This window comes from Hypomesus transpacificus, chromosome 1, assembly GCF_021917145.1.
Source record: "Hypomesus transpacificus isolate Combined female chromosome 1, fHypTra1, whole genome shotgun sequence".
Taxonomy (NCBI): domain Eukaryota; kingdom Metazoa; phylum Chordata; class Actinopteri; order Osmeriformes; family Osmeridae; genus Hypomesus; species Hypomesus transpacificus.
The window spans coordinates 10,208,535-10,233,682 of NC_061060.1; the positions used below are offsets into that span (position 1 = coordinate 10,208,535).

Below are 25,148 nucleotides of genomic sequence, written 5' to 3' on the forward strand. Positions count from 1 at the left end.
CAAACTGAAAGACAGTAGTCTTATCAACAAGTTGTCCTTCTGGACTCATGTTCACCTTTCATTTGAACTAAATTAAAGTAATAGCCTACTTTTAAATGTATGAACGTGTAAATAATAAGTTCCAAGCCCACTGCACGTTTTGACAGCAGTAAGACTTACAGTCTAATCACTCAGTAACAGGTGTCATAATGAGTTTAAAAGTGAAAAGGGGTTTTCTTTTTACAGTACCATGTCCTTCATGCCCCCCCCCCCCCTGTTGGCAGCATTTGGTATTAAAAAAGGTTAGTAAAAAGGTTCGGGGTTTTAGAGTGTGAAGTTGATTATTTACCAGTTACTGCCCCTTGTGGAAAGATAGTTTACAGTCATCAAACAAGGTCAATGAAAATATTTTGTGGAACCGCTGCTGCTGTAAACTCTCCTCAAGGGGGCAGCCTTTACCAGTAAATCAGGGGTGTCGAACTCCGGTCCTCGAGGGCCGCTGTCCTGCATGTTTTAGATGTTTCCCTGCTCCAACACACCTGATTCAATTAAAAGGGTTGTTATAACGACCATTCATTCGAATCAGGTGAGCTGGATCAGGGAAACATCTAAAACATGCAGGACAGCGGCCCTCGAGGACCGGAGCTCGACACCCCTGCAGTAAATGAAAGGCTTCTCTGATGAGTGGCGTCTACACCGTCTACTACACATGGGTTGACATCAAGCAGAATCATGTGTCATGAAAGTAAAGTCATTGACATAATGTTTTTACTTATTTGTGCATGTGTGTGTATATAGGCTGATACCAGCTGTTTGAGTCATCCTTGATGTTGGTCTTGGATCTGTTACACATTGCCGTCTCAATGGTTAGGGTTCATGGACAGTGGATCCCACACCCAGTCTCACTCAGTCTGCTGGTTGCAGAACGGGAAAACACTTCCCTCTGGTGGTAGGAGAGTCAGCTCTCTCAAGATACAGGGAAAAAACCCTTGTCTTCACTACGTCCCAAATTCCCATTTAAGGCAAAGCATATTTGTTCTGCCCCTTGGGTAAACACACATGATGTTGTCTTGTACATCAGAGACAGTAGCTAGGGGTGAGTAAAGATTTCTGGTGGTTGCGTAATGTAAAGAGATGTTGTTGAACTGGACTTCAAACCCCTCACTGCAGGAGAGCCGGTGAAACGGGACCCTGTGGTGGTATTTTTAGAGATAACCCACATGGCCATAAGGTCTGGTTCTGGACCTCTGCAGTTTTTTGTTCAGATGTGACCTCCTCACACGGAGTCTCAAATTAAAACAGGATGCTCTACTGAAGACCAGGCCAGGTTAATGCGTTTGGATAATTATTTTCTTAAGGGGATAACAGGAAGGGGTGTTTGTTAGATTGTTGAGGGACATTTTCCCTCTCGCAGTGTGATATCACCTGGCAATGGACGTTTTGTTTGGCTTTAGGAGACCCCTCTGAGAAGGAATCGGAGGAAATGTATGCAAGAAACGGTGAACGTGACGTTTCAATGTAAAGACATCTGTGTCAGAGAACATTCTAGCTGGCACTACATCCCTCTGTCTGTCTGTCTGTCTGTCTCGCTTTCTGTCTCTCTCCAACGCACTTGAAACAGCAATCCATCTGGTAACTTTGTTTTTCACAATACCCACATTGTGACATGGGGATAGATTAGCTCAACAGAGACTGTTCTGGATGTGACAGTAGTTGGAGCACAGAGTACTGTGCTGCAAGCACACTTCTGTAAACTCATTTCAAGATTCATTTTCATCACCTTTAAAATAAATACAAGCAAAGACTTTACTTTATTTGGTGTTGTCCCTGTTCATGTGTTGTGCATTAGAAAGAGATGACATGGGGTTTGATTTCGATTTTCTGAGGAATTTTGAAAAACAGACATGCTGGAAACAATGGACAATCTGTCAGTCTTCATTTGCATCTGACAAACATGCAATTCAAGGAAACATGAAACTCATAGAAATGTTCCAGTTTTTACTCTATTCTTACCCTGTTTTCCCTCCTGCCACCATCCATTTGTGTACTGGACTACCCAAAGCATAGTCTTATCTCCCAAGCTGATTTGATCCAAGGAAATTACTTATATCTGAGCAACTGTAGATTAAATATTCTACTCAAAATAAATGATTGGTACTCCCAGATAGGATCTGTAAATCCGAAGAAAAAAAAACAGTATGATAGCCATGTGCCCCACAGAGTATGCATATTTATGTATTGTCTTTTTCAAAGGAAAAACCTAGTAAAACCAACTCACCCATGTTGCCCTATTGTTTACTACTGTGGCAGAGCAGAGCGCATTGAAAAGAGAGAAAACAAAGCGAGGCATCAGACATCGGATTGGATCATGGGAAAAATGTAGCAGACCTCAATGCTACGATCAGTTCTGAGGAGAGCAAGGGTATTTATTAACACAAGCATGTGTTGGTGGCTGGCCTCTGTACTAAGCCATGCCTACAGGGCCTTCTGGCTGGGAATGTTGCTGCTGAGGACTTCTGCCAGACCCACAGAACATCCATGCAACCCCAAAACATGGCTTTCCACTGTGCAGGTGGGCTTCCCTGGACAGACGCAACTTTACCACCAACCCCACTGATGACAGAAAGTGGGATAGCAGTCATCAGATCTTGTTGTGTGATCTTGTTGTGTGATCTTGTTGTGTGATCTTGTTGTGTGATTGCTCTGGATAAGAGCGTCGACTAAAATGATCTGTACAAATGGTCATTCTGAGTTCCATCTTTTGTGGGGGTTTGGTTACCATAGATTATTCAAGTATGATTCTGTAACTCCTGAGTAACTTTTGTATGGATTTACAGGCTGTTCTCGGTTCTGTTAGACAACAAAGGGAGGTCTTTGTATCAAGACAATGCTGTTATTAAAGTTATTTTGAAATTAGTGGTTCAGACAGCATGCCTTGAAACACTTTAGAAAATCCCAAACAGAATCATGCCTGAGTGCAGTTTTAGAGCCGTAACTGCCAAAACCTTCCTGCACTGATAGCACTGCACCAACACCTGCGGGTGTTTGAACTGCTTTCTCACCCTTGATGCCCCAACTGTCGACCGGTGGAGTTCCGAGCAGTCCTTGTTTGGACTGAATCTTTATTTAGCGATACTTGTTGTTGACCCGTGGTCTATGATACTTCCTCACTACTCCAAGGTGGGGTGAGCTTAGCTCGTCAGAAGGGAGAGCATCCGGCCCATTGTTCTGGATCTAGGTGAGAGGCACGGATGTGGAGCACCCACAATATGAGTACCCTTTGGGCGGCGGACTAGGAACAGTGTTGTAGCACTGCAGGGACTGGGGGACCTCAGTGGACGCAGGAAGTGATTGTGGGTTGGGCAGCCTCAAATCAGTGCCTGATAGCATTTCAAGCTGCATCTTCCCCCTCTGATTAAGGGAACTTGTTCTGGCATGGTTTCAACAAGCCCTCAATGTGCTGCCTCTGTTATGGTGATAAATGGAGTATGGTGCTGCAGGGGGCTGTTTGCTTTGGGAAGGGGCTGTATGGAAGTGGGACTGAGGATGGGGAGGGGGCCATTTTCATAAATACAATTGTTAAGGCAAAGAAACAAAAACAGAGCTGAATAGGTGTGGGGGCTTTAAGTAGATGCAAATGGGATATTTTCTCACAGGTTTGTTTCTGTCAGACACCATTGGTTTACATACGTTGTAAGTCATGTTGCAATCTGGATCATCCCCACACTCTAGACATCATGTTATTCTCCCTCACTTCATGACCCATCTACTCATTTATGTTTTTCACCCTTTTATTAAAGCCCTGGTGTTTATTAAAACTATGTTTTCTGGCTTATTGTGTGATTGTAAGGACATGAGTTGCAAGTAGAGACTGTTTTGAAATAATTCTCTATTCAGCATTCTCACCCACGTAACCACAAAACCGCCACCATAGGTGTGTGTGTGTGTGAGTGTGTGAATGGGTGAATGAGAAACAAAAATGAAAAGCACTTTGAGTGCTGCTAAGGTAGAAAAGCGCAATGTAAATGCAGTCCATTTACCGTTTACCATAATATTATTGAAACTCAGTATGGTTGTGCGGTGAAGCACTATTGGAGTACTGTAGCTGGAGTACTATGTCTGTAGTATAGGGTGGTGTTCCTGTTTGTGTCTGCATGGAAACGTCCTAGGCTAGGTGTGTGCAGACACGCAAGCTTGTTTTGTTTGAGACTGCAACAAATGATAGTCCTTTGGCCCCCTCTTCCCTAACACCCCGTCATCCCACTCAAACATCCTTCCCTTGTTTGTTTACATCCCATCTTCCGGAATCAGCTTACATCGGACTTGTCTTGAGATTTCAATAACTCATTCCGTGGGTCCTATTGAAGGAAAGAGATTGTTTTCTAAATGGCTATCACCCGCCTCACCTTTACTGTAAACACGGTGAGTCTCACAGTGAGTGTGATGAGCGGAGACAGCTGAGGGCCCAGCCTGTCCTGTGGTGGGCCCCCAGAGGGAACACAAACCCCTGCCAGTAACCAGGGGCATGGCGGCCCCATAGGAAGCCCCACTGGATGGCTCCCCCGGTCGCCACCAGGATGATGAAGAACCGCTTCCTGTCCTGCCGGGAGGGGGCATTTTCCTGGTGACAGACAGGCTGCCGACACCGTGTCCCGCTCAGGAAGTGTCTCTCTCTCAGTGTCCGAAGAACAGGAGGAGGGGCACATGCTGATGACTCATCTCCGCATTCCAAGCCACACAGGGCACATTTTTATCTTGACCTAAAACTGGGTTTGGGCTAGGTGATCATATTGCATAGTAACTTGCACATCAAGTATATAGCCATTTAAGCTGGCCTTACATGCATTTAACATGTTATATGCTGCAGTACACACATTATGTTTTATATTGAACTGAGGTGCCACAACAACTGTCCTGGTTGCAAGCTTAACGTCTTGATAGCAAGAAGAATGAAATGATAAACAATTACTGGGCAAAGCAGTAATGTATAAATATATAAATCTTTATTTATTCACTTCTTATGCATGGTTAATAAAAATACATTTGGAGTACAAAAATCTGTATTTGAAAACATCAGTGCATACACTTTCCTCTCCACAATGGACACAACCACCAATCAATCCACAAGAACAAAGATGAATCTGGAAATATCTACTGATCAAGAGAAAGGGTTTATACTAAACCATGGAATACTGGACTAGATGAAGCCTTACAGTTTAGTGATTGCTAAGCAGAAGCCTGCTACTCTCCTATGTGTGAGAAAACACAAGCTGGACTATTACCTGGTGTGACTGGAATACATTTGAACTCACTAATGTCAATTCTTCAATTGTTCTTCATGTGAGAGATAACAGGCTCCAGGGTCAAAGTTATTGGCTAAAGGTTAGAGTTTAACTTACAGTGACCAGTATAGTGACCAGCCTGGTTCTAACAACACATTTAGGATTCCTGTTGCCTGCCCTGCAAGCTATAGTATAGTAACAGTTTTTACTCAAAACAATGGATCAGAAATATATTTACATTATACATTATACATATTCCTGCAAACAACAGTATTTTCCTTTATTTTGCTTATGTAGTTATTGTTTATACAGCAGTGTAAACAGTATATAAATCTATAATTAAACACAGGACTGTTACTAATGTCTTGTTACTGAGGTGGCAGTTGGTCCAAACCCTTGGGTTAAGTTTTCAGTGTGAGTAAAATGTGATCTGGATTAATAAGTAACAACCCAACGCTATAATCTAAACAAAGTATGCATAGTTTATTTGACTAGTGCTTTCAGAGTCACACACTTCATATTCAATTCTAATCTAAGATCATTTTCTAACTAGCTTTGTACACAATAAAATAAACAACTGTGTGTGGTTCTCTCATATCATCGCTCTCCCTTCCCCTTCTCACTCTTCCGTAACAGAAATAGGCAGAGTTGCATTTTCTTCTGGAGGTGGACCGTATCAGGATAGGAGAAGGAATCCAAATGTAACTCTTCATTCAAACTGGCTTCACGGTAGAGATGCAGTGTTAAGTATGAAGCCATAAGGTCCAAGGTTCTGCTCTAAACTGATCAAGAGGCTTGGACTTGGCTGGATGCCTCACACATGACATTATACAATGCTATTTCCAACCGCTTTTTACAAAAATCATGTTTTTTTTTGCAAAATTCCTAAATACTGCTTAAAAATATCCACATTCTGACCGGACTATCTCCATAAACTTATATTAATGACAAATATATAAAATAATAGAATAACAAATTACTTTCCAGTTTCCAATCTATACAATATTTGTAAAGAAATAAAATGGCGTCACTAAAAACTAAAAGCGCCTCATTCAAACCCTCTCCTTTAAGGGTTACATGCGCCTCAACACCTGCCTCGGTTTCCGATTAACCTGCCATTAATACATCAAGGGACTTTGTTTCATTCATTTGCACTTCACTGAGTTCACAGTAGACTAAAGGAATACCTGAGTCTGTGTTTAGCTGTATCTGTAGCATCACAGTGGAGAATGGAGGAGGCCAGCAGCACGTGGATGGATCTCTGGACAAACAGACACATACCAGCAGGCGGACATAAAGACTTCATGTAGAACTAAGGAGTCTAGGACTCTGCCCAGAGCTCTCTTTCTCCAGTAGAGTAGGCAATGGCAGTCTCACAGTCCTAGCAACAAGTCCACCATAGCATCTCTCAAACTTGTTTTTCTGTCAGGATGTTAAAAGAGAAGGAGGCTGTGGCATTTTATGATGCTTTGCTGTGAAGTCCAGACACAGGAAACAAAGGAGAAGTCCCTAAGGCTATATGTCAGATTCTACAGGGCAGAGGGCTGGGCTGTGGTTGGGTGGGTCATAGTAGCTGGGTGGGGTGGGGGGGTTACACAGGAGGGGTGGAGTAGCGCACCACATAGTTGTAGTCGGGTGGCGGGCTGTGGCACTCCAGGCCAGGGTCCAGAGCCGAGTCGTTCAGGCTGAAGTCCAGAGAGGGGACAGGGGGAGAGTATTTCTCCCCCTTCTCTCCCTCCGTGAGCACCGACTCCTTGCTCTTACTTACAGCTTTCATCCTGGAGGCAAAGAGATGCACCAGAGTTAGGGTTACCAGACACATACAGACAATAAACTACTTTCTACAATATAACACTGATCCCTGTGTTCAATAGTAGGGCCAAGTATTTTTACCAAAGTGAGGTCACAAGTTATTTTCTGGTCACGTTTTGAGTAAAAACGGTTGACTGCAGACACAAGTGATGCAATCCATGATTCTACGCCTGTCTTCCTGCTGTGTACTTCTGTTACTGTAAATGATCAGAATATGACTAATGACTCCCCATTGTGTCCATGTTCTAAGGCTTCCCTGAATTTGCAGGGGCCAGGGGGATGAAACTCACACTTCACTGACTCCACTGAATAGACACACTGGAGAAATGACACTGTAGAAGAAAGCCCATTCTAAAATTTATTAGATCCATGTGTATACGTGAGTCAAGCCCAGACAACAATAATGTAAACACCAAACATTATGCATATCTGCTAGCATTTTGGGAGGGCAGGCAGTCTGAGTAGACCTGCGCCTACTGTCAGTACCCACTTCCCAGCATGCAGCGTCAAGGAAGTAGGGCTGTGTTAAAGTGTGTGTGTGTGTGCGTGTGTGTGGAGGGTGTGTGTGTGACAATGGTTGCTGAGGGAAGGGGCAACAGAATGTTTTTAATCAAAGGGAGACCTTGTGATATGTTCTTTGAGGGTTCCAGAGTGTCATTAATCACGCAGAAAGAGACCAGCTCCATACATTCATGCCCCACTCCCCTCACAGATGTTTTCACGTCCTTGTTTTGACAGTTTAGGATTTGGCATTTTGGGTTGGTTTGCCTTCATAGCTGTACTTGCTTGTTTTCATATGTCTTGCTGCTCTACTTTAAGTACTTTAACACAAACAAATGACGTCTCGGGAATGTGAGAGTTTGAAGAGGTTTTTAACTCAGCGTAGGTCATGATTACGGTTTCTTGTAGCTTACAAAAAAACGTTTTCAGTTTTGTGCAATGGTGGAGTCAAGGGCTTTGACCTTGAAGGTGAACCCTGCCATAGGGTGCTGTTCCCTACAATAAATCAGACATACATAATCTATACAGAGCGCATGGCTCTTGTCAATGGGGAAAAATCCATCATGGAACGTTATCTTTGTGATTTTAACATAATCTTTGAGCCTGCATTATCTCCTCTGTTCCAACTGTGGTTTACTGGTGGTTGCATCTGATATCTTCCCTTTCCATCACTCTAAACTAAACTAAACCAGGCAGCTACAGGGTGTAAAACACGGCCTCCGTTCAACTGCTAAAGAACAACGTGGTAAGAGGAGGGTCTGAGGATATCTCAATCAGGCCAAGCAGCCTTTTTTTGCAGAGGAGTTTTAGTGCAGCTCTTAAAAACAGCCAAAGACACTTCCACTCCTCTTTTGTTGTTTGTGTCTTGGGTTATACCCTTGGGGCAAGGTCTGTCTCACAAGCCCTCTGTCTCTGAATCTCTCACATGGTTTCTTTTGACAAAAGGCAAAACCAGTCATTGACGTTTGAGGAGTGAAAGAGACTGTGTGTGTAATGTGTGTGTGTGTGTACGTCAATCCCAACATCTACATTCCATCCCAGCAGGTGGGTATCCAGGGCTTGTTGAGCAGACTGCTTATCCCAGTGAATGTGTGTGTGTGTGTGTTTGTGCTGTCGATGACACGTGGTGTACATCATAATGGGGGATGAGGTGTACTCACGCCAGGGCCATGATACTGAGGGGTCGTCCTGCTAGCGACTCCAGCCGCTTCAGAGTGTTCATGTCATCAGAGGACAGGCCCATCCCACTGTCGGACTGGCTCCCCTACACAGGTAGAGGGAGGGGGGACAGAGAGAGACACAGATGCTGAATGGAAAGTTAGTACCAAAAAAGAATACGAGAAAAACAAACTCCAGTCACCGAAATGTCAGATGTCTGTTTCCAACTAATTGGGGGTGGTTGTAAGTGCAAGGGGTTTGAGTCTTCTACCTCGTTGCTCTCAGTTGTCCCATTCTCCATGGTAACCTCATCAAAGGTTTTCACGCTAGCTGGCCGGATCTTAATGTTCCTGGAGGGGGAAGATTTCAGAGTCAGATCCCAAAACATCTAAAACCACTCACGTCAGTACATTCCAATACAGGCGCCAAAAAGTGGAGTTGAAAAACACAACAGCCGTAACATTATCAATTCAATCAACAATCACATGGTGTCAGAGAAACTATATTTATTTTACTTTTCAACACTGCGAATCAACAGGCTGCTCAATTCAACTTACAGGATAACTGTCATTAATGCATTTCAACACCTTCTCAATAATCAAGTCGTAGGACTTGGGAAAATACAAGGACTTGACAAATATTATCTTAAGTAGACATAAATCTAGGACCAGGGGTCTGTGGTTTCGGAGGAAATTCCTTGAAGGGGCCACAATGCTACAGATTCTCTGGCCAACATACAGCCAGCGCACATAATCCTTATCAAAAGCCAATCAGGGTTTCCATTGTTCTTGAAGGCAGACCTAAATACAGTCCTCTCACAGCCAGGTCTGGACACCACATGAACGTAACAGAATGTGGTGTGTTTTGGATAAGGTACAGAAGAGAGTGAGAGGATGATTGGTTGTTATCTTAACAAAATATACAGTACTCTGCTGTTCTGCAGTGTAGCAAACTTTCCAAAAACCTCAACTCCTCTGCTGGAATAGTAAACAATGTAAGTAATATTCACAGCTGTAGGACCAAAATTATATGTATGTGTGATTACATGATGTGTTCAAAGCTTTTCTTTCTCCTTACTTTCCTCCCTCTCTCCCCATACCTCCCCACCTCTCGCACCCTACCTCCTTTCCTCTCTCTCAGCACCTCCCTCCCTCCCTCTCACTCCCTCCTTTCCTCCCCCCCCCCCCCCCCCATCCTCACCAGGTGCCCCCAGAGTCGCGCTGCGAGAGTGGCCGGGTGGACGTCTCGTCGGAGGGCGTCGGGCTGGAGGCGTCTGCCTCCTGGGGCAGCAGGGTGTTGATGGGGATGTAATGCTTCCCTTCCTGTACAAGACAGAACGAGGAGACAAAACCCGTCAGACCAGGGGTTGCTGATACACTGCGGCATGACAGAAAACACATGTGAGGAGAAGCGAAGCTTGGGGATATACGGGGCAGTACAGTCTGCGTGCTGCACAAACACCCCAGGCCTGCAGACGGCCTCGGCCGTGGGCCAAAGAAACCAGGGTCACGCCTCATAAATCCAAGGTGGAATGCCTGCGGGCCTCAGACGAGGCGAGGTGGTGATGCTGCAGGAGACAGGCGGGCCGGTAGCCTGGAAAGACCTGAGTCAGTCAGTAACCAGAGGAGTTCCATGTGACAGACCTATATTCATGGAGAGAGCTCCGATCTTCTGCTGCTCTCTCTGCGCCGGCAGGACTGGTTCCCACAGCGATGGCTTTTAGCTTGAGTGATCTGCTATGTTCCACTGTGTGTTTTTATGGGATGAGCTGCCTGGCTTGACTGCCTTATGACTTTAAGGCAGTCAAGACTTTAAGATGACTGCTTCAGTCTGGGCTAATGCAGTCCCCGTGTCCACTTTACTGTGTCTGCAGCTAGTTTACTCTGGAGACCAGAGCGTGGCCTTGTGAACAAGTCGCAAGCGACTTGGGAGCATGGCTATACTCTACGGCTCTTTATTGTCTTAACCATTCTCTCTGAGATGGAAACCCAACAAAACATGTTTTGACATTTAATGACTTAATCCAAACGTATTGTTCCCAGTGGGGAAAGGGGCCAGCTTTCCATCAGCCATCCTAATCGCTGCTATCCTACTTTTCTGGATTTCCATTCCTCTTAATATGTCATTGTTGTTCCTCTACCGCAAAACCAGCCCCATCCCTACTTCAAACTGTTGTCTGGGATTTTATGTATTTTGTATCACTGTGTTGTTCATATTAATCAATCATGCTTGAGGCTGGTGAAAGAGTGAATCACTTGTAATGTGAAGAAAGGGATAAAAGGATTACAGGGATTCCGCGTCACAACCAACTGAATTATTCCATCTTCTATCATCTGGACTTCTCAGGAGATCAGTTAGTTTGTACTGAAATAGTATCATACCTAGCGCATAACTGATGTTACAGTCCTAATATATGGCCAGTGCTCTTCAGTTCTCTTATTTGTTTTTACAATTACAACCCACCCCACCTGAAGAACTACAGTCTCAAATCAAGCACATTTGCCCAAACACACAGCCGCTTACCTCACGTAATGCTAGTAGTACATCAGTTTTTCCTAAGCTTTTGAAGTGCAGTTCCTCTCAGGGTGAACTCCAGCTTGTTCAAAGGCAGCCGAGAGACTGTGTTGATGGCGACCTCCCCCCTGCTACTCTAAGCACCCCCCAGAGCCAGAGACCCCCCACCCTCACATAGCCTTCAGGCAGTCACAACAGACACTCTGCTTCCTGAATGTTTGCTATGTGAGTAGCTCATCAGCTCATCTCCTGGTCCAAGTGAAGAATCCAGGCTTTGCAAAGGCGAAACAAGGGCGGATGCTTAGGTTGTTGTTTTGTGGCGGTCGAAGGCATACTCTCTGTCGCAACACCCTTTCGAATGAGGTTACTGCTTAAGCTACAGGTGTGTTGTAGCTCAGTTGTATTTGTTTGAAATAATACAAGCAGACAGATGCGGGGGATGGACAGACAGGCATAATTGGCTCCTTATGAAGTCAATGGGTGTGTTTGTTTGTCTCACCTGTTGCACGCTGGCCTGGAGCAGGTCTCCCAGACTCTCCACCAGCTCTATGAAGGTGGGCCTGTCCCCCGGCTCCCCCTGCCAGCAGTCCAGCATGGTCTGGTATCTGAAGAAAACACACATCATTTCATCAATGACATTGAATCAGACACAAACACACAATACAATTACAGTACATGACACTCAACATCTGGAGCGCATATCCATTCCATGTTCATGGAATCCCTCCTATTCACATTGGAGATGAAGCGTATACCGGAAGCCTATGAGTTGCTCCTCATAGCTGTGGTGAGAGTGAGGTGGGAACAGACAGCCTCCTCCACTCCTTTTCCCACAATCAGGAAATCTATGACTGACAGCTCCCACAGCTGCACTGGGCCTCATCACCGCACAGACCCTAACATGTGGAGCCTGACACAGACCTGACCTGTCGGTGGGCCACTTCTCCATCTACTCTCATCTCATACACTCAGACACATCGAATTCTTGATTTTCCACAGACTCTGTGGACTCTGTGGTCTCTGGGGCTGTCTCTGCTTCCATGGTGCTGTGTGAACATTAGGAGAGCAGGGAGCCCCCTCAGGTCTCTGACGGCCTGTCAGCGTCTCTGCTGCCCGCCAGGCGCTACGACAGTGGACGCTCCTGCTCACGTCCCGTCGAGGGATCTAAAGACGGAGCTCGGGGGGCTGCAGTTTCAATCAAGTCTCCCTCTCGTTCACAGGCTGGTGAATGAGTTCCTCGTTCTACTGATGGACCCATATCCCGTTTCTCTTCGTCCTCGTCCCCCTGAAAGCTCCAACTCCTAGCTTCAGGTAAACAAAGCCAGGTGCCCATTAACTACATAATGTTTCCCTGATTGGCACCAGATTGAGCCAATTTGGAGTTCGGAGAAAATTACAGTAAAAAGCAGATGGTTCATTACTGCTCCCCACTCCCCCCCACCCCCCCCCCCCCACCGCCCTCACTGCCTCCTCACCGCTAACCTTCCCATCTGGGTTCAGGGCACCCAGACTCAGACCTTGGCTGTGAAGGGAGGCTCAGTCCCACTCAGGCTGGAGGAAGCAGCATGACCCTGGCTCCCACGTTGATGAGGCTCCCTGACCAGGTGGAGCGTCTCCTAACAGTGACAGGAAGGCCCGGGCCTCCCCATCACCGCTCTGGCCCACACATCAATGAGGAGGAGGAGGGGGTCAGGGCGACGGCCTGTAGACACATTGTACGGCTGCACAATCTGAATCACATTTCCTGTCTGCTTCGTAATGGGGATAAATCAAAAGGGTCTTCAGGGAATACACTGTGGTGAGGCCATTGTGGTGGCGGAGTTTCTAAGCTCGTTTCAACACCAGACTTGTGGAGGACAGCAGTGGGAGGACGGCAGAAGGGGACATCCTCCTCTCCCAGGTTCCCACACGTCGAGGAGCGTCCTCCACATTCCCCAGATGATGCTGCTGCTAGGTGCGGAGGCGGCAGGGGGATCTCCGGAGCAGCAGGTCACATTCCTGACGGGCTTGGCGTGCCTTGCGGTGATGATGTACCGGCCACTACCCAGCGGCCCTCTTAGTCCTCCACATGATAGAGGATCAGGTCAGAAAAGGAACCGCTGGGCACGCACCCAGACACGCACGCACGCGCACACACATGACTTGCATCAGCTGAGGGGTTCTGCTCCTGTTGACTTGAGTCCATTCTTCTCTCCCCTGCTTCCCATTTCCAGGGCTATCTGAAGGTCTTATCTTGGATACTCAATAAGAGGCAGGTTGAACCTTCAGGTCCACTGGCAGAATAGCAGAGGCATAGCTAGTTATCTTCTTTCCATATCTTTACACTGTCATGGAGTGCTTTGAAGCACAGTGGAAAACATGGAATAGATCTGAGACTGGAACTTGGCACCAGTGGGTCTGAACCTCCAGGAGCATTTACTGCTGCTCCCCTGCTCTCTGAGAGACACCAGTCTGGGGCTGATTTGGCAGGTTGTCTTAAATCACCATCTCTCTGTCTGACTTGATGTGTCCATTCAATTGGCTCCAGTTGGCACAAGTTGCTTATACATTTTATCCGCCTCTTGATCATAGAAAGTTATAAAACACAAGTACAACAGTCATCCCTTCCAGAAGTGAGAGTCTGACTTCGAGGAGTCACAAACGAAAACCAAATGGCATTCACACGCATAGACGTATCTGGGTACGTAAGTGAGAATGTGAATGAGTGCCATGCCGAGGAGGTGATTGTGATATCGTGATGGAGAGCAGGCTGCGGCTGTCTCTCACCAGGCTCAGATGTGGTCTGCAGTCTACGACCATGAGAGAGAGAGCCAGACCAGGCCCCCTTGTACAGCCACCCTCCTGGAGAACACAGCAACCCCCCCCCACCCCCCCCAAAACCCTCCATGTGGCTCCATGCTATATAGACAACCCTGATATCCCAGGAGCAGGCATGAGCAGCCCCTTCTCTAGATATTTGGTTTCAGCAGGGTCCCAGTGGCATCAGGCTTCAGAGACCATGCCCACTGAGGGAGTATCCAGCCTCAGGCTCTCCTCCCCAGGGGACCAGCCCTGTGTGTGCTGCTGCCCCCGGCCTCCCACCCCCTCCACCCAGCCTCCCTCTCGGGGCTGCACTGCAGCCTTTAATGGCTGACTCGGTTACAGCCGCATCAATGTCACGTCGGAAAACAGATCTGTGCCCTGCACCTGATGGCCCACCGTTAACTGCCAATCAGGAGCTTACAACCCCCCCTTGTCTACACACTCAGGGCAGGATTACCCTTGATTCGTATCAGCACCTTGCTGGCCGTCAGAAAAGGCTTAAGGAGGGAAACTGGATACAAGGCCTTTTCTCTGATATATCGATATGTGAGGTTGTCTTTGTTGCTCTTGCCTCTGGCTCTGTGTAATGAATGACCCTTGGGAGAAGCTAGGGACCTTAGGGAGATTGCAGAGGTAAACATGTTCTTCAAGTTTCAAGGCCTGAAGGAACACCAAGTTTGTTGTGGATGGGAGGAAAATAACTATTTGGCATGTAGGATAAACCTCCTGACAGGGTCATTCTTCACACTGCAAGCATGTGCATATATATCAGGTTCCTATTCGACCTAGCGAGCCGTGAGGTAGTGTTGTTTCTATGATGGAGAGTTCTATTGGAGTCGACCCCTACATCTCAGAGGAGGAGTACTCTGGAGCTCTCATCCTGGTGCCGTCCTTCAGTCTGCAGCAGAACTCCTCATCTATCTGGAGGCCAGGGTATGGAGAGGCACCTGGAGGAGGGGGAGAGAGACACAGAGAGAGAGAGAGAGAGAGAGAGAGAGAGAGAGTGAGAGTATGAAAGAGTAAAAAAAGAGCACAATGTGAGAGAGTGAGAGGGAGAGAGGGAGAAAGAGAGAGAGTGTGAGAGAGAGAGAGAGAGAGAGAGAGAGAGAGAGAGAGAGAAAGAGGGAGAAAAAGAGAGAGAGAGAGAGTATGAAAGAGTAAAAATGAGCACAGTGTGAGAGAGTGAGAGGGAGAGAGAGAGGGAGAAAGAGAGAGAGAGTGAGGGGGATAAAGCAAGAGAAAGAACAGACAAGGTTATCAGACACTTCCATCTGACATTCAGGAAGGCTTTGGTTCTTCAAGGAGATTAGAGGAGAAAAATCCCCTAGAAGGAGAAGGGTTTATAAGCCATATAGAAAAACCTCAATAGACAGTCAGATATTAAGCCAACCTGTATCACTAGTTCATAACAGTTGGGTTTGGAAAAATATATACACTATGTAATCCATAAAAAGTCCTGACTCATGAAACAATATTTTCACGTACCCGTGTGGGATAGCAGACAGGGTATCAGATGGCAGTTAATGCTTCCTTGTACTTTGTGCTGTATGTATAAACAATGAGTCTTCGACGCATGACATCAACTAGAATGAGCTATTTCATGATTTCATTTCTGCCTCCACTGTAGATGCTCATTACAAATATGCTGAGTGCTGTGAATTCTGACTGATGTCAGAAATGAATAACAGGGTGGAGTTTAGGTTATGGCGCCTAAACTAACAAGGCAGGGAAATAGAAACCCCCAAGACAAAAGTTTTTTGATGTTCACATCACAATCTGCATATGCAGGCAGGCGCCTTGGGACTGATGCAAACTCTTGACCTCCCAACACTCTCAAGTTACCATGCTCACTGTTTGACGTTTTTTTTCCTGCTCACTCCATTTCCTAATTTATCTTTGTGAGTTAACGCCGCCCAGATGTGAGAGCTGGAGCTGTGAGGCTGAACGCAACGGACTTTGTCCATGTGTGGGCGCTTGTGTGTGCAGAAGTGCGCTCACAGGACGGACAAAGACAAGGAAAGGACTGGAAAATGGAGAGCGTGTGAAAAGTTGTGCCTCGCGTCTTGAAGAACGTTCAATTTCACACTTTTAACTGTACAGTGGATTACTCAGCTCTGTGGCAGCAGTTCGAGTTGAGTACAAACAAACTTAAACCCCTGAATCAATCCAAGGCTCTTTCCTTTGAACGTTCACTCGTGACAATGTTCCTGCTTCCTACGGGGACACAGAGACATACAATATGTCATGCTGAGTCTTGCTATAGAAATGCTTGGTCAGGCCCACTGCACGCTGCATAGCCCATCATAGGCCAACGTACAAAGCCGCCTTAAAGGTTGCAGCGATTTCACAGTGGGGGGTAAACATTTAAATTGATAGGCTGCTTGGTTACAAGTCTTTGCATTGCTGGCCGGGGGAGAGACTCAGTTTTAAATGGGAGGTATTCTTTCTTTTTAATGGTCCCTGTCTGTAAAACTCCCACATAAAGTTTCCTTTTTTTTCAAAAAGTTTTTTGCACTGGGCAATGGAAATAGTTTTGTCATGCGGACAACATGAGCTTGCTCTGTCCCCAAGACTCAATTACGACATGGCAAAAGCCAGCTATCAGCCAGGGCATCTGGAGGAGCCTTTAGCTGAGGGGGCTATTAGCTAACCAAACACTACTTCTCTACACTGAACTTTCAAGAGAGAGCTCTCCTTAACACTCCCATTGGACGGTGATTAAAATGGAGAGACGTATCTGACGCCAAAGGAGAAGAACCCTACCCAAATGTTTATTCACGCTCATCTAGTCCGCTAATGATCTGAGTGGAGAGAAGCCCATTGGAGGTCAGTGAGGCAGAATGGGAGGTCAACAGAGTTAAATCAAGACAGCGGTCAGGGGAGGAATGACCATGTTCATACTTACCCAGAGAGAAGATCTCCCACATAAGCACTCCAAAGGACCACACGTCGCTCTGCGTGGTGTAGATCTTGTCAAAGATGGCCTCTGGCGCCATCCACTTAAGGGGCAGTCTGGCCTGTAGGGTGGAGGGAGGTGAGACCTCTGTTATACCTGGATCTGCTCTCACCTGTGGGAGTGGCGTCTCTCCCCAACACACATCACTAACCAGCCTGTCGTTCCTGACGAGAGCCAGCTGGGCTGTGTGAGTACCGACACGTTCGTATGAGGTTTAGCAACCACACAATGCACTATGCAGGGACCTCCACTTTAGTATTCATACAAACACACTGACCTGCCCAGAAACTCTGGGGCTTCCCAGAACTAATGAATTTATTCAGACTGCTGTATTGTTTTTGCCAAGTCAGTGGTAGCAGCCTGTTATGTGCTTGTCAAGCTGAATATGCTCTCTCTATTAACAATCAGACAGTGACTGACAACCAAATCATTAACTTGGTCGCTTTCTAGCTTTGTAGAACAGACACTTACATCTCCTTTGCGCACATAGTCTGGGTCTTTGTAGATGTCTCTGGCCAATCCAAAGTCACATATCTTTACGACGTTGTTCTCAGACAGTAGGATGTTTCTGGCCGCCAGATCACGGTGGATACACTGATGAAAGGAGCACAAACATCCAGTTTAATCAGGGTTGACGTCTGAGGATTCAAGTTAGGAGTTCATGGCGCTCTACCCAGATCCTTCCTGAGCCCCATTGTTACACGTGAGGTAGCTGAGACCACGACACACATGGCACAGTCATCAGTTATGCTACAGAACGACACGACGTGTCTCATATCTTTGCTTTTGGCGCCTACACAACAATGGACTCAAAGTCTAATCACCTCCATCCGCTCTCCCAAGGCTCATCAGCACACCAGAAACATGAATGAGTTCTACACGGATGTGACTTATATGGTCAGAGGTTCTTCCTGTGCTATGGGATTTAATAATCTTACAACTGTCAAAATGTCAAAGAACAACTGCTTAAATAATCCACAATAAACATAATTGTAAATGTGTCTGAGTGTTTTACAGACTGACTTTGAAACAGTAATTGTCCGGAGAAACTGCATACCTTGCGTGAAGCCAAGAACTCCATGCCTTTTGCAACTTGAAAACTGTAACAAATCAGATCCTCCAGTGTCAGGACTCTCTTGTACAGGTCTTCATGCTCTGGGGGCAGACAGCAGAAAACGGCCATGACACACCCTCTTGTTTTCGCAAACATGATTTATCACAGTCTAACGCGTCCAAGCAGGCACTATAAAAGCCCATCTTTAAATATAGGAACATGTAGCCCATCCCTCTGAGTATTTCCTTTACTAAAACCCAGACGGTAATATTGTACACCATCAATGTGATGCACTCTGTCACGCACATCCATCCACCTACAGCCTCTCTTAAAAACATCCTTTAAACACAGGAAGTAGAAAAACAACCGTGGGACGCTTGGTGTTTTTTTCCCTCTCGGAGGTGAGACGTGCGATATCAGTGCGGTGGGTCAGTGGGGGGTCTGGGTGGAGGAACACAGAGGAGGCCTTCCACCAGCCCCACCTGAGTAAACATCTGAGCCCACCAGAAATAACACCTCGTCAGGCTGGAGATGGCCAGGAGTGGGAGCTGACACACAGGCAGGTCTGGGCCAGGCAGGATACAAACACAGGCCTGGCTCAGTGGGTGACAGTGCTCTCTGCTGCCCCAGTGATTGTGCTGGTGAGCAGGAAACGTCACATCAGACACGGCCAGAACACAGGCTAGAACACAATGGGAGTCACGGGGAGGGAGGTTCAGAGGTGCGAAGGGGAGGGAGGGTGGGACGGGGCAGAGGTGAGAGGGGCGGGGAGGACGAGGGGCAGTTGGGGGGTGGGGTGTAGAGGTGGGGAGAAGCTGGGGGGGAAAGACATTTGAAGGGAAGGTTGAAAGGTGGAGTGGAAGGGGGGAGGAAGGGACTGGGAGTAGAAGGGGGAGGATGGGGGCCAAGATGAGAGGCCAAGATGAGGAGAGAGGATGTTGTGGAGGAAGGATGAGAGTGGGGGTGAGGGAGAAGGGGATAGGCGGAGGGAGAGGGGGAAGCGAGGAAGGAAGTAGGGAGGAGGAAGGAGTAGAGAGGAGGAGGAGTGGAGTGAAGGGGGGTGATGGGGGGATGAATGGGGAGGGGAAGGAACCCAGCGTAGCCCTTTACCTTCCTCCTCCTCCTCCGAGTCACAGTAGCTCTTATCTTCGATGAAGCCGGAGCTGGCCGAGCTCCCAGTACTGGCTACACTCTCCAGCCGCCGCTTGATGAGCTCGCTCAGGTCACAGCCCGATCCTGACGTCATAACTTTACCATCCTGGCTCTGACGCACACACACACACAAAGACACACACAAACACACAGGGGTACACAAACAAACAGGTGCTCAGAAGAAATTGAAGCTGACATATTCAGAAATAATATTGCTGACATTCTGGGGTTTTCCAGGATGGGTGAAAAGCCGACTTTGTCATGAAAACATTGTATGAGAACGGGCCAGTCAACAGCCTTGGCTACTGGAACCCACATATTTACCTTGTAGACAATGAAATCAGCTCTCTTGCTTCTTAAGTAGTTTGACAGATTTCCATACTTGCAGAACTCAACTATCATCATCAGTGGACCTACAAACACAGGACAAGCAACCAAAATGCTTGACTTGAATAACAGAGCTATGTTTGATGGGTTTGTTCCCAGCTAAGAGTAAGCATTGTCTGCAACCATTTCAAATACAAATCTTTATTGATATGTTCGTGTTAAATTTGGTCTATAAGTTCACCTGGGGTTCACTTGTGTGTATAGTACAAAGTGTGTAGTTCTGTCTCATATGAAAACTTAATGTCATGGTTTAAACCTGCTTACCACCAGGCTTGGTGCAGGCTCCAAGAAGATTGACTACATTCAGGTGATGACCAATGTGGATTAGGATCTTTAGCTCTGACATCAAAGCTTTGCGCTCATTGGTCGTAGCTCCGCCTGTTTCAATACACAAACACACATTCATGCACACACACATGTTAACACACACACCGATCATGAAGAGAACTAATATGGCATGTGGGCATAATATTCACAATTTAAAAACATGGCTATAATATGGAATTTAAATTGAATTATCTACTAATCCCCTCAGGTTAGTTTAAGATAACTCAAACTGATGTCTGTTCAATGGAGTTCAGAATACAAATAACGTTTAAGAAAAACAGATTTTCACACACTTTAGATATTGTATGATGATTGCAAGATGTTTTCATTGAAAAAATAAGATGATATAAATAAGAAAATCCAATGTTCAGGATAAAGATGGTATGCAAAGATAACGGTATGTAAAGAATGAATCAATAAAGAAACAGAGGTTCTCTCTGAGCAGGGGGCACCACCCATACATTACACATCAAACCATGAAACATTAAATAGGCATAGCTATACACATGTGGAGTCAATATTTCAATAGCTGTGAATATTGTCCCCCAGAATAGACAACACCAAATCCATGAGGTCATGAAGCCCAAGTCTTGCTTTTTTAACAAAAATACGTTTCAGCAGCCTGAGAGCATCAAAGTGACTCATTGCTTGTAGGAGGGGCATCCTTAAAGATTAATGGGTAACCATAATTCTCTCAACATCTCCCTCCAAGAACCAAGCAAGCACAGGAAAGGAGGTGGTATTCTAGTGTTAACTATGCGCCTGTGTAACATTCTTGTCTCTTTGGTGATCTGGAAAGCTATTTGGGGGAACTCTGTTTAACATTAGTAATGGTAAAAAAGATGTCTATAACAGATGAAAAGCAAAAACATGAATTGAAACAGAATAATTAAATAGCATTGTTATCATGCAATAACTCTTGCTGGCATGTAGCATTAGCTGAATGTCATTGGACTTACATAAACTTGCAATTTAATGATAAACTTACAAGACAACGAGCTGATGTTAGGTAATAAATGATTAACCGTTGGGAATAAAGTTAGATTTTCCATGTCTGCTGCAGTAGGTGGTTTAGCGGCTCATCACCACGGCAGCCTGAGTCTTTTCTAGAACCTCTCACCATATGGTGGGTCTGAGGTGGAGAACTGCTTCCCATTATGTCTGACCTGAGTGGAGGAGCTGAGTCCAGACAAGCAGCGTCCGTGTGATTAATGGAGGGGGGTGGGGAACTCGGGATGGACAGGGGGGTTGACGTGACACTGCTGGAAATATCCAGCCAAGAGTGTGATTTATCCACCTAGGGCAGATACATCACGGTGGAATCATCCTGACGATGGCTCATTACTCTGTGGTTCATCTCTCCTACAGAGCGCAGGGTAAAGTTAGTTAGACCATGTCAACCCAAAGAGGAGAAGAGAGAAACCACCCAGTGGGATCCCCCAGAGCTGGTTTTCATGTACTTCCAGAGTGTCTTTTTCTGTTTCTCCTGCCTGGGTCCTCATTGTTTCCATACTGATATGATAAATATGTTGTTCCAGATTTAGAATGGTCCTGGAATGTGGTCGTAAATCACGGCTACAATAAATCACGCACGGACAGAAGTTGTTGTTTCCAGTTGTTTGTGCCTCCCAGAAAAATCAACGTTTTTAATTTTTACACTTCATGAAAATGAATATACTTATTTTCTTGTTGATACTTCATAAGGTCATATTGATTCATTTCATAATTCGGACGCTAGCATCACCAGGCGAGCGTTGGCACACTGCAGTGCTGTTCTCTCCTACTTGAACACTAGCATGCTCGCCAAGGACATGAAGGTCTCAGCTTCTTCCTCCAAAACAAAGTGTGTGGGGGAACAGCCCTCGAATGCCTCACTTGAAATCAATGGCCCCCTTATGCTAATGCTAATTACAGGCACATGTGGCTCTGGGGTCCTCTATGCACAAGAAACAGAATCATCTGCTGAAATGGCAGATAGCTGTTTCACCTCGGTTAAACTGAGAATATGTTGGCCTGTGTAGGTAGACTAGTATCATAGCTGTTATTCTCCAGGTGGGAGTTTGAGAACTTTAGGTAATCATTCATCTTTCTACTCTCCTCTAAGTGATTGTGTACCTTTAAGCATTTTGACGGCCACAGTCTTGCAGGTGGAGAGCTTGTCGATCCCAAAGGCAGAGGCTTCCACCACTTTCCCAAACGCTCCATGACCCAGGGTTTTACCTGGAGACACAGAGGGAGAGAGAGTGGGAAGGAGAGACAGAAACAGAGACAGAGGGCATTAGGTAAGTGAGCCTACATAAGAGTTCCTCGCTATGGAGAGCAGTAAATCAAGCTGTATATTCCCTGCCAGGGGAGCTCTGGGCCCATAATTAGAACAACCTGCTCCAGGTTCTGCCTGCTCAGCCAGTGCCCCACTGGGGGAAGTTATGGTGCCGTTAAGACCGGTTGACAGCAGCGGGTCGCTGATGACTGATTGGGGTTACCCACCCTCTCTAGAGGGGGTGACACCCCTGCCACATGCCATACCTTGGTAATATATCTCAACATCATGGGCATGCAGTTCCCAGCGTTGTGTTGAAAAGTCTCCTATAACATAAACCTAATGTGACATTTAACTGTTTATGGGAAGTGTGGGGTGAGCCATTAAAATCTTCATAAAATCGTCTTCAGAAGTTAGGTCCTATTATGGCCTGTGTTGAATTGTGTTGATATTGAAGGCCTGTTTAGAATGCGTAGTTCCAGTGACTGAGCAGGGCTGCAGTCACAGTGCTGACCCAGCCCACAGCCACAGTGCTGACCCAGCCCACAGCCACAGTGCTTACCCAGTCTCAGGCGATCACGAGGAAACTCCCACTTGCTGCCATCATACTGCAGAAGATCACACTGGTCATCCAGAGACATCTCATCTGGGTCAATGATAATGGAGGGGCCCATCTTGTAGTTTGCAGGATTCTGGAGGTTTTAGAAAGTAGGGAATGGTATCATTTAAGTCTGCTCTTTAACTCAGCATTGTAAAAAAAACCTAAACATCATCATTGGAGCATAAAGGTTTTTATAATGAGCATAATGTTTTAATGGGGTTGGCGGAAATGTCTGTCCTATTGTCTTTGCATGGCAGCATGTGTTCTGATTCCACTGCCGTGGAGTATACACAAACACGAGTTCAGCACTTCTTGAATGTTGGGAAATGTGGAAATCATAAAAAATTGAAAAAATAGTAGCCCTCAAACAGTTTCACAACAAACCATGAGTCAGTGGAGCTTGGGTTCATGACATGTACGATGAGATCACTTTCTGAGCCTAAGCATGCAAGAATCTCCAAAATGTGCTGTGAGGGTTGAAGAGCTGAGAACCACTAATAGCATTCTTTTGTAGAAAAAAAAGCAGATGCATTGAAAAAAAGGGTAATCAATAAGCCCCTATTAGTCGCTGGGTCTAATCGAGATATGCTTTTATTCTTCTATAACAACATATCTCAGTCGACACATTCCCCAACATGGTCACGGTGAAGAGTGAGTCCTAAAAGTTCAAAGGTCAGTCAAAGGGCCTCACCTTCCTCAGCTTGCGGATGAACAGGATGAGCATGAGCCAGAGGAAGGTGGCAGCTGCCCCCGTACACACCAGGATGATCACCTCGATGTTGGGCTTCCCCTCATCCCCTGGAAACACACCAACAGGCAAACAGAAAGGATTGATTCACAAAATCAATTACGTTTTAAAATGATATACTTCAAGTTGGACAAGACTGACACCTGGTTGTGTAGTGCTTGTTATGCGATTTCAAGGAATCCATTACGATATCTGACAGCTGACCAACTTCCTCGGATCAGTTGTACACTATGCACACACATGCAAGCTTCGGGAGGAAACACTTCTTTGTTTATGCATACCACCCTGTTTTAAATCAATCGTCACACAACAATGTCCCAGAGTCAATTCACCGCAGCCCACTCAGACTGCATGGAGCTGCAGGAACTACATGAAAAGACCAAATCCAAAGTTTTACACTGATAGTCTTCTTCTGCTGAATATCTTTCTCATGACAGAATGGATGATTCTGACATCAAGGGCTGAAAGCTAGGGATTTGGGTTTGAACGAGCTGGAATCTGTTTTTGGTGCCAGGTCTAGTTAGGAGAATACTGTCACATGACCTCACTGCGTCCCCTGCCCCCTGTCTGTGCTCCAGCCTGTGTTATGTTTCCAGTCCCAGTGCAGGATAACGGGTGGGCCGTGGCCACAGCCATTAGTGGACCTCTTAACACCCCTTGCAAGGTCATGTCCCGCGGGCAGGGACCTGGCTGGAGCCTCTATCATAAAACCTGCAGAGGAATTCTTCTGGCATTTCTAGCATCTCTCTCAGGGGATACTGGAAATAATGTCTGGTCGGAGCTATTTGTACTGGGGACAGATAAACACATGCCCAAATCTGGCAGAGAGCATTTTTTAGAAGCTTTGAATGTTAGTTTTTTTTAGAAGCTTTGTATGGTCAAGCAGTGTTAGTAGACAATTTAATTGGTTGACCGGATGTGGTTTACAGACTGTTACTCAACCAGACACAGAGCATTGTGAATAGAATTACAATGACTCATCAAATGGTCACAGTCTGATTATCTGGCAACGGTGTGTGTATGTGTGTGTGTGTGTCTTTGTGTGCTGTTGTGGGGTTGAGAAGAAGATGGTCAGCAGCTCACCCACTACGGTGACGACAGCGCTGGTTTTGACGCTGCCCTTGTCGTTGCTGGCCTGGCACTCGTACAGACCCTCATCGTCTTTCTTCACTCTCTCGATGATCAAGACTCCGTCGTCCCTCAGGGTGATACCTGCACCACACACACGCTCACTTGGAATCATTCTGCATTACATTTCACTGCAGAATCTTTTTTTTAGCTGCTCAGTACAGTCAGGAAGTTGTGTTGTGAAGTTCTTTAGTGTCACACTGAATGTGTGGTGCAGCATTGTGTTGGTCAAGCAGGCCTCACCTGGTCCCTCCTCCACAGGTATGTTGTCTTTGTACCAGGTGATGTAGGGGGGGGGCACTCCCAAGGCGTAGCAGGCTAATGTCAGTGTGCTGCTGCTGTTCACGTCCTGATTGGTCAGGTTCTGGCTCAGCCAGGGGTGTTTCCTCTCTGGGCCAATCAAATACCGCATACATGAGTGAGTTAAGATCTTGTTGCTTTGCTGCAATTGCAATATTCCTCCCCTGGCTAAGTCATTATGACATAA

At 46.2% G+C, this 25,148-nt stretch overlaps 1 protein-coding gene across 1 annotated transcript in view; it reads right to left on the reverse strand.

The window, feature by feature from the left end:
- Nucleotides 1–4,960: 4,960 nt before the first annotated feature.
- kdrl (kinase insert domain receptor like) overlaps nt 4,961–25,148 on the reverse strand; it is a 45,756-nt gene continuing 25,568 nt past the window's right edge. The window contains exons 14-31 of the mRNA XM_047016674.1: nt 24,905–25,051; nt 24,617–24,745; nt 23,477–23,583; nt 22,747–22,876; nt 22,040–22,144; nt 19,862–19,975; nt 19,535–19,623; nt 19,169–19,322; nt 18,062–18,159; nt 17,476–17,598; nt 16,954–17,065; nt 14,896–14,995; nt 11,746–11,851; nt 9,933–10,054; nt 9,004–9,082; nt 8,735–8,838; nt 6,880–7,039; nt 4,961–6,522 (exon numbers count right to left, since the gene is read on the reverse strand). Of these exons, the coding sequence (XP_046872630.1) occupies nt 6,427–6,522; nt 6,880–7,039; nt 8,735–8,838; nt 9,004–9,082; nt 9,933–10,054; nt 11,746–11,851; nt 14,896–14,995; nt 16,954–17,065; nt 17,476–17,598; nt 18,062–18,159; nt 19,169–19,322; nt 19,535–19,623; nt 19,862–19,975; nt 22,040–22,144; nt 22,747–22,876; nt 23,477–23,583; nt 24,617–24,745; nt 24,905–25,051 (2,075 nt within the window). The 3' untranslated portion in view covers nt 4,961–6,426. The remainder of the gene's footprint in view (nt 6,523–6,879; nt 7,040–8,734; nt 8,839–9,003; nt 9,083–9,932; nt 10,055–11,745; nt 11,852–14,895; nt 14,996–16,953; nt 17,066–17,475; nt 17,599–18,061; nt 18,160–19,168; nt 19,323–19,534; nt 19,624–19,861; nt 19,976–22,039; nt 22,145–22,746; nt 22,877–23,476; nt 23,584–24,616; nt 24,746–24,904; nt 25,052–25,148) is intronic.